This window comes from Pseudochaenichthys georgianus, chromosome 17 (genome assembly GCF_902827115.2).
Source record: "Pseudochaenichthys georgianus chromosome 17, fPseGeo1.2, whole genome shotgun sequence".
In the NCBI taxonomy this organism is placed as follows: domain Eukaryota; kingdom Metazoa; phylum Chordata; class Actinopteri; order Perciformes; family Channichthyidae; genus Pseudochaenichthys; species Pseudochaenichthys georgianus.
Window position 1 is genome coordinate 31,752,979 of NC_047519.1, and position 8,391 is coordinate 31,761,369.

Genomic DNA, 8,391 nt, shown 5'->3' on the forward strand with positions numbered 1-8,391 from the left:
TGCATACTTTCAAAATGCACGACAAACTATGACCAGGCAATAAGGTTATATTCTTTTAATAAAAACTTTGGTATCAATAACATTCTGTCCAATAAAAATAACCGTGGGACCATTAGTGATGTCATGAGTCACACCAGGGGCTCAGCATCTGTTTCTCCAGATGTTCAGCATGTGATGCAGGTTCATCACATTACCATGAAGACATAAATGCCATTTCAATGCAGAAAAACAATTTCCTCGTGCACTTAAAAGATGAAATGTTTATGCTTAAACACTTCATTGAATTATTTCTTAACGTGTGACAAGGAAAATAAAATGTCAGTGCAACAGACAACCGAAATAAATTAGATTACAATCTTAATTTTTGTGATTTGTTTATGCGTTGTATGTTCAGATATGTGCAATGTTTGTTTCACCAGGTTGTAAGAGGAATTTCCCCCCAGGGACAATGAATGGCTAATTCTTATGCTCAGAAAATCTAAATCTGAAATTTTTTATCACAGCTTTTGGTTAACTGTGCAACTTTTACAGGGGTAGATGTGAAGATCAAGAAAAAGGCAGATGTCAGTGCCTCCATATTCTCTGTAATAACAAAATGAGGAATGGATATGGATGGAAAACCGTAAAATCAAATCAGTAGCTAGAGGCAACATGATAATATAATGACCAATACTAAACAGAAACTATGTCAATCATCAACCACTTGCCCCCCTTCACTACATGTGCCCACCAATTAGGTTGTGTCCTTTTCTCAGGGAAAGGATGCACAGCAGCCACAATACCCCTGGGAAATACAGGACAGAGTCTTTAGAGGAGGGACAGACACCATCTCTGGCCACACCTCCTCAAAGCTCATCTTTAAGCTTTGCTTCTTCTTCATCCATTTCTGAAAGTGCCTCCTCCATTTCATCCTTTGTGTCTTCTTCCTCATCGAGGTCTTCATCTTCCTCGTCTTCAGCATCCTCTTCATCACCTTCGGTTTCTTGTTCTTTGGTCTTCTCCTCCTCTTCCTTTCGTTTCAGGTCATCTTGCTCCTGTTTCATTTTCCTCTCTGGTTCCTGTGGAAAATGTTTGGATAGTCAAAAATAATGTATCTTTGTTCTTCTCAGTATATCATCAACTTATCTTGTACAAATGAGAATATACGTCTTTAAAAGAATACCAGCATACCTTTGTCGCACCCCATGTCTCGTTGGTAATGTCTTCTGCTTCCTTCACATCGTCGGTGATCAAGAAGTTGTCAAAGATGGTACCAGATTTCACCTGAGATAAACATTTGCATTTGTTACACTGTAGCTTAACAATGCTATGGCAATATTAATACTAGTCATTATGTTTTTCTCTCTCACCTGCCAAAGATCAAGACCTAACACAGAAATCTTATCAAACTTGTAGATGTTTGAATCAGCACTGTATTCAGGATTGTCAATCTCAGGATGCACCCAGGCTCCTTTGTAGTCGGGGTTGTCGATCTGTTTGGGTTTCCATTCTCCCTGCAAAACAGAAGATATTTACCAGGCTGCACATACCTTAGCAGAGTAAATTATGAACAAAAAACATCAGCTAACCTTGTACTCTTGGTTAGGGATCATGGCTGGCTCCCACTCTCCATCCATATCTACGTCCCAGTCTTCAGGCTTTTTAGCGTCAGGGTCTGGAATGTTCTCAGGTCTGTCCCACTCCTAAAGAAGAAAAAAAATACCAAATTAGTTAAATTAACAGAGTTGTGAATGTACATTTTTTTTAAAGCACAGGACTACTGTGAAAATCTAGGATAGAAACAAATTGAAAAAACGCAATTTCCCAACAACTTTTCCATCAGTGCAAAGCAAAACAAGGGTAAATGCTATGCTTTATGTATAACTTTATTACTTAAATATATTTATAAGGTTATTCACCTCAGGCTTGGCGTCTTCAGCATCGTCAACCTTGGCACGATCATCCCAGTCCTCTGGCTTCTTAGCTTCAGGATCCTTGATTTTCTTAGCAGGCAATAAGTCCCAGTCCTCTTCCAAGCTGCCAGATTCTACCTTCTCATTATCAATCTTTACCTCATAGGTCTGATCTGGATTCAGGATCAACGTGTACATGTGGGTCAGCTCATCATCCTAGAAAAAAGTGTTTTGAATTACACCATTGATGCAGAAGAAGAAAATATATTTTATTTTTCAAAACATTTTTTAACAGCCAGACTTACCTTGCACTTAATCTCTTTCTTGATGAGGTGATTCTTGCCCTTGTAATTGAAGATGACGTGTACTTTCTTGGTGCTGTACCCACAGATATCAGGGCCTGTGTGAAATAAATGTAATTACTAGATGTTCCAAATTCTGAAAGTGTAACCATTAAGTTATAATTCTTTATTATCATGAACATCATCACTTACCAAACATGATGTAGTATGAGGAATCTCCATGCATTTCAGTCTGCTCCAAGTCAGAAGGGAAGACCTTCACATAACCACCACCACAGTCAATCTTCTGCTCATGCTTCACAGTAAACTGAATGACTAAAGGCTTGTCCTCATTGCTGAAAGGCTCAAAACGGGCAGAGGTGGCATAGAAGCGAGCATCCTGGCTTGTTTGCAAACCTGAAAAAAAGAGTGCAACAATAATGAATTAACAGGACAAAGGCAAAATAGGTTCTCTATGGCTAACAATGTTGGAACTGTACTATAAGATGAAAACACTAAAGTAACAAAACATAGACCTGATAAGTGTTTTTTTATATTAGAAGTATGAGATAATTCCAAGGCTGGGCTGAGATGGCAGTAATGTCATGATTACTTCAAGCATTACAGCTGTTGAATCAGGTTAATTGGAACATTTTCAATATCAAAATTGTATTACCTTTGTCTTTCTCAGCATCTCCATAGAAGTTGCCAGCTGTTAGTTTCCACTCTCCATAGTCAGTTTTGTGTTTGGAGTTTACCCAGCGACTTCTCCATTCATCTGCACAGAAAAAGACAAGTAAGAATACCAAGTTTTGAACACTTGCGACACCTCTTTCTAAAAGAAAGAGGTGTCGCAAGTGTTCATTAAGCTACTTCCTGCTTGCAACAAAGCTAGTAACTAAGGTGTCATTAGTGAAGGGTAACGTTAATATCAAAGATGGAAGAAGTACTCAGATCTTGAACTTCAGTAAAAGTAGAGCTACCACAGAATATGAATACTTTATTAAAAGTAAAAGTCCTGCATTCAAAATGTTACTCAATTAAAAGTAAAAAAGTATTAGCATCAACATATACACAAAGTACCAGAAGTAAAATTATTCATTATACAGATTGGACCATTTCAGAATAATATATCATATGATTTGATTAAGATTATTAATTTGCAGCTACCTTTAATAACTGTGTTGGCTGCAGGGTAGCTTGTGAATGTTACTCCAAGTGTAACTAAAGTCCTTTTTAAGTGTTGTTTATATGTCACATTATGATTCCAAATCTGCAAAGTAACTAAAGGCATTTAAAAAATGTAGTGGAGTAAAAGTACACTATGTATACTACTGAATTGTAGTAGGGTAGAATTACAAATTAGCAAAACATTTAAATGCTCAAGTAAAGTTAAAGTCTCTCAAATTATATTAAGTGTATTAATACAAGTGTACAGTACTTCAGTAAATGCACTTAGTTACTTTACACCTCTGGTTATAACGTTTTCTAGCTTTGGGGCCTTGCTAAAGTTAGCAAGCTGCCAACCCATCTTGAGTTATGAAATAGAGAGGTTCGTTTTTTACACTAAATCACAGATTAAACGGTACAAGAACAAGCTTTCAATAGAAACACACGATGGGGTGTGTGACAAAATGACGGCTAACAGCTTTGCTAACACGCAATGAATAATCCCCATGCAGTTAGCGTTCAAGATTCAAATGCCAAACTTACCACCGTCGAGAAACTCCTCCCGAAAGTAGATCTTTGCATGTACACAGTACACTGCTAATATTACCGCAACTACACCCAAGACTTGCATTTTCCCACCTCTGGCTCTGATCAACTTTTCACTACCGACAACGTCCTTGCTGAGTATTGAAAACCCTGTAGAGAAGGAAGAGAGGAGAATATTTTAGAGTCGCTCCAGTGAACAGATGTCTGCCTGCTATTGGATAACAAGATGGTGTATCTGGACCAATAACAGTGGACCACGAAACATATGTCCTCTCCAGAGCCTGATCCAGGATCAGCGGTTCTCATTTCGACGTTGTCATTATACCAACAGTCCTGCAGAGGGTACCAGATATTAATGTAGAAACTAAAGTGGTCACCACATGACCAGAGGAGGAAGTAATTATCTCTAAAGTTGGTCGACTGCCGGTGAGCCCCTCAGCCCTCCCATAGTACTCACAGGTGCGCAGACTTTGCCTCCCGCAGCAGCTCAGCTGTAGTCAGAGCAGAGAGGAGACAGCCACACTCTCCCGCGTCGAGACAGCTTCAGTCACTTAATCACCTCGTCCATTGTGTGTGTGCCTCTCTGTGACAAGCTAAACATCCACGTAGGTCATCATGTCACAGTCTAAAGTTAAACTGTATTCACAAAAGTACAGAAAGGAGTGGGAATCAAACCCTGAGTTTAAAGGATGGTTGATGCCATTTATTGGAGATACTGCCTTTATTGTAAGGGAGATTTCTACTAAAAACTACTAAAACTAAAACTTCTACTTTTTCGAATAGAGACATTTCTGATCTACTGTCGTCTGGATTTACTCTGGTGGTTTCAAGTGTTGATCCTTGAAGGGGGTGGAAACGTTTTTTTCCGCGATTACATGATGCAAATTAGGCGATGACGTCATTTAGGGACTTCTGGCGACTTTTCGGACAGCCAATAGCAGGGAGTTGGCAACACAACACTGGACTGTTCATCGTTGGAGAGACAGCAAGCGTATTTCGTGGCATCTGCAGGCAGTGGCAAGTCTTTCCGGCATATGCCACAGAGGCCGCTACTCTGTGGTAGCTGTGGCAAGTCCTTCCGGCATATGCCACAGATGCCATAACTTGCCGAGGCATCTGTCGCTGCTCAACGGGAGTTGCCACAAGATGCCAGAGTAATGCGGCTTTCACACCAGCGCTTTTCAGTTTCTAGCTCCGAGCGGGAGCTTTTCTGGTTCAGCTCCGGTTTCCCTTTTCAGCTCCCGCTCTGTGCACACCGCCCACTGGCGCCCCAGAGCTGCCCTTGCTGTGTCATGACGTCACCGTTTACATCGCTAATTTGCCCCCCAACGGCAGCTCACAACAACAACTGCGTCGGGTCGATGATCGTGTTGCTTTTAATCACACGAAGCCAGAATAAATTGAATAACGACTTCTCCAACCTTATACTTTTCTCCAGAGTGCCGTGGTTCATTGTTTATTAATGTGTTTCTGCAGCATTTACCGACCGCTGCAGTGCTGCTCTTCCACAGGAGTTTATTCTCCCGTTAGCTCCCGATTAGCTCACACTGCAGTGCTGCTCTTCCACGGGAGTTTATTCTCCCGTTAGCTCCCGGTTAGCTCACACTGCAGCGGCCGCTCTAAAGTATTCACTGTCCGACTCACACAAGCAGCTGATGCATATCCCCAGTTCCCTTAGCCTAAGTGAATGTGTGTCAGTCTGAATTGACCTGTTTGGTATCACAACGCTGTTATGAAAGTTTCTCTGGTATAAAACGGGTGATGTTAGCATAGCAACCGAAGCTAAACTGACTACTTGCATCCGATAGCTGCAATAATACAAAACAACACGTCTGCCTCTCTCCACAATGATCGATAACAGCGAACGGATGGTCAAAGTAAGGCACAAATAAACAGAATCACACGAAGCCTTGTTAGTGTTGCCTGACTTTATAAAGTGTGTTTATAGGCACTACTGCTTGTAGGCAGGCATAACAGTCGACCCATGGGAGGTGGGTTTAGTTTCCTGCACGCCTCGACGTAAGCGACGTCACCTCTTAGCTCCAAAGCTCTTGCCTCTGGACCGACAATTTTTTGGAGCTGGAAATGAAGCGGATTCCGGAGCTAAGAGCCGGCGCAGCTCCGGTGTGAACTGGAAAACCCGGCGCTTTTCAGGCTCTAGCTCCGAGCCGGAGCTGAAAAGGCGCTGGTGTGAAAGGGGCATAAGAGAAGGTTTACTGTAGCTGCCACTCGCCTTCCGTGGCACATGCAGCTATTTAAACCCGTATGTATCGTGTAAAATGTCGCTGTTTAGGCATGACTTTATCGAACTGATCTGTACACAGGACTGATGTGCGATCTCTATTTTTCAAAAAAGATTATACATTATCATTTCTTTTCAATTTGACTTGAAGCATGGTTTGCTAAAATAAACAAACGTGCTATATTTATGATGAAATATTGGCGAGTGAGGGTTGCAACGCCCTTGGCAATTGTCGCTTCTTGAGGGGAGTTTCCACTGCTTGCTACGATAAACCAGGTGTATGACTAGTAAAGACAAATAATTAATAAATACATATCTGTATTGACACAGTAATGTGTACACTGGTGTTATTAGACTTGGCTACAGACTTAGGGCAGCTGTAACTGATTGCAGTTGCCACTGCTAGTGAGATGCTATGGTTTCCTTTATAAATTAGGAAAAGGATTTATATTTGCCCCATGCCTTCAGCAGCAGCAGGCCATTCACTTTGATTTAATCCAGTTATGAAATGTCATCATTTCGACAATAAAGAAATGCAACATAAACGTTATCTTGCACGTTTTATCGAACCATCTCCGTTTCTAACTTTCAATATATTTAAAAAGAGATCTCTCTCATCTGCGTGCGGGGGCGAGGCCTCACAGACATGCTGCTGCGCTGTGCACACAGTTCTGCCGGTAATGAATATTAGGATACATTTTCTGAGGAAACTTTTCCACCAATAATTCCAATAAGTATTCCAAAATGTATTCACTCCAGGTTTACGAAAGTAACTGTATTCGGATTAGTTGTTTTTCAAATGTAACGCGAGCTGAATACAGTTAGGCTACTTGGTTTTTGTATTCTGATTACGTAACGCCGTTACATGTATTCCGTTACAACCTTATATATACAGTCTATCTATGGTTACAACCCAACCCTGTGTACAGATCATCAGTCCTGTGTACAGATCAGTTCGATAAAGTCATGCCAAAACAGCGACATTTTACACGATAAATACGGGTTTAAATAGCAGCATTTACCACGGAAGGCGAGTGGCAGCTACCGTAAACGTTCTCTGGCATCTTGTGGCAACTCCCGTTGAGCAGCGGCAGATGCCTCGGCAAGTTGTGGCACCTGTGGCATATGCCGGAAGTACTTGCCACAGCTACCACAGAGTAGCGGCCTCTGTGGCATATGCTGGAAGGATTTGCCACTGCCTGCAGATGCCACGAAATGAGCCAGGCTCTACTGCATCGTTGTTTGTTTGCATGCGTTCATGCTGTTAAAGCGTCTCAAACAAGACTATAACATATAAACACAAATATTAGAGCGATATCTGAAAGAAATACACGAACAAGCATAATACAGTGTTTGGCTTTATCTCTTAAAAGTAAGAATAAACATCACCACTCAATTGAAAGTTAGTTAGAAACGTTCAGATTTAAATGACCGTTACTGGTTTGTTTCCCCACGTCATATCTAGCACTAACGGCTAGTGCGCGTGCCATCTTTTTAAACAGTTACCGTTAGAAAACGCAAAGAGATAACGGCTGGATTTCGATGACATTGTCAACGACACCACCAATGAGTCTTCCCTGGAAGAAACAGAAACAGCACTCAAAGAAAAATGAAGCCAACGCGCAGCTATATTTGTATCGGATTACTGAGTTTTGGTAAGTGTAGACAATATGTTAAATATTGTTAGCAACGTTGACAAGAGGTACGATATGTTAGCTAACAGCAAACTGTCTGACTTGCTAACGGTAGCGTTGATGTTAGCTAGCAAACGCTTACTGTATGTTTTTAAATGTATTTATTACAGTTTTAAGTTTAGCATAAAGTTAATAAACTAGCCAGTTAAGAATAATTTAGTTACATAAACTGTATGTTTTCAACAATGATAGGCCTTTAAACCCACAACGATACACAAACGTTGGTCTAGCTTAGTTGACCGTTGACCTAGTTTTTTCTTCTTTTTTTTCTCCTTTATTCAAGAAAATATATATCTACATCAAACATTATATTCACACAAAAATATTGACATCAGGGGTACACAGGTATTTATACAGAGTAAAACAAGAAAATACAAAATAATTTTACTGAAAAAAATACACAAAAATACATTTTACTTGGATTAACGGTATTTCTTTGAGGCTTCATCAAGTCACTTTGTATAACTTTGCTATGTCTATTCAACAAACTACAGTTCATGTCCACGATAATGAAGCGTTTGTTGGTATACAATTATGTTGTGTTTCTTTTGCTCATTACAGAGAAT

The 8,391-nt window shown here is 40.4% G+C and overlaps 1 protein-coding gene across 1 annotated transcript; it reads right to left on the reverse strand.

The window, feature by feature from the left end:
• Nucleotides 1-40: 40 nt before the first annotated feature.
• On the reverse strand, nucleotides 41-4,072 carry calr3b (calreticulin 3b). Its single transcript, XM_034104503.2, has 9 exons — nucleotides 3,887-4,072; nucleotides 2,850-2,951; nucleotides 2,387-2,590; nucleotides 2,198-2,292; nucleotides 1,899-2,108; nucleotides 1,569-1,682; nucleotides 1,350-1,493; nucleotides 1,171-1,263; nucleotides 41-1,058 (listed from the first exon to the last, which is right to left on the reverse strand). Exons 1-9 carry the CDS (start codon nucleotides 3,972-3,974, stop codon nucleotides 846-848), a joined length of 1,263 nt encoding a protein of 420 aa, XP_033960394.1. The 5' UTR covers nucleotides 3,975-4,072; the 3' UTR covers nucleotides 41-845.
• Between the last annotated feature and the right edge of the window lie 4,319 nt (nucleotides 4,073-8,391).

What these genes read in the sequence shown, in the direction of transcription:
- calr3b (XM_034104503.2), bottom strand. Translation starts at nt 3,974, where the DNA reads ATGCAAGTCTTGGGTGTAGTTGCGGTAATATTAGCAGTGTACTGTGTA. An exon ending in AGATGCTGAGAAAGACAAAG is followed by an intron (nt 2,591 to 2,849) that starts GTAATACAATTT and finishes TCTTTTTTTCAG; the next exon opens with GTTTGCAAACAAGCCAGGAT. An exon ending in AGACATGGGGTGCGACAAAG is followed by an intron (nt 1,059 to 1,170) that starts GTATGCTGGTAT and finishes CATTTTCCACAG; the next exon opens with GAACCAGAGAGGAAAATGAA.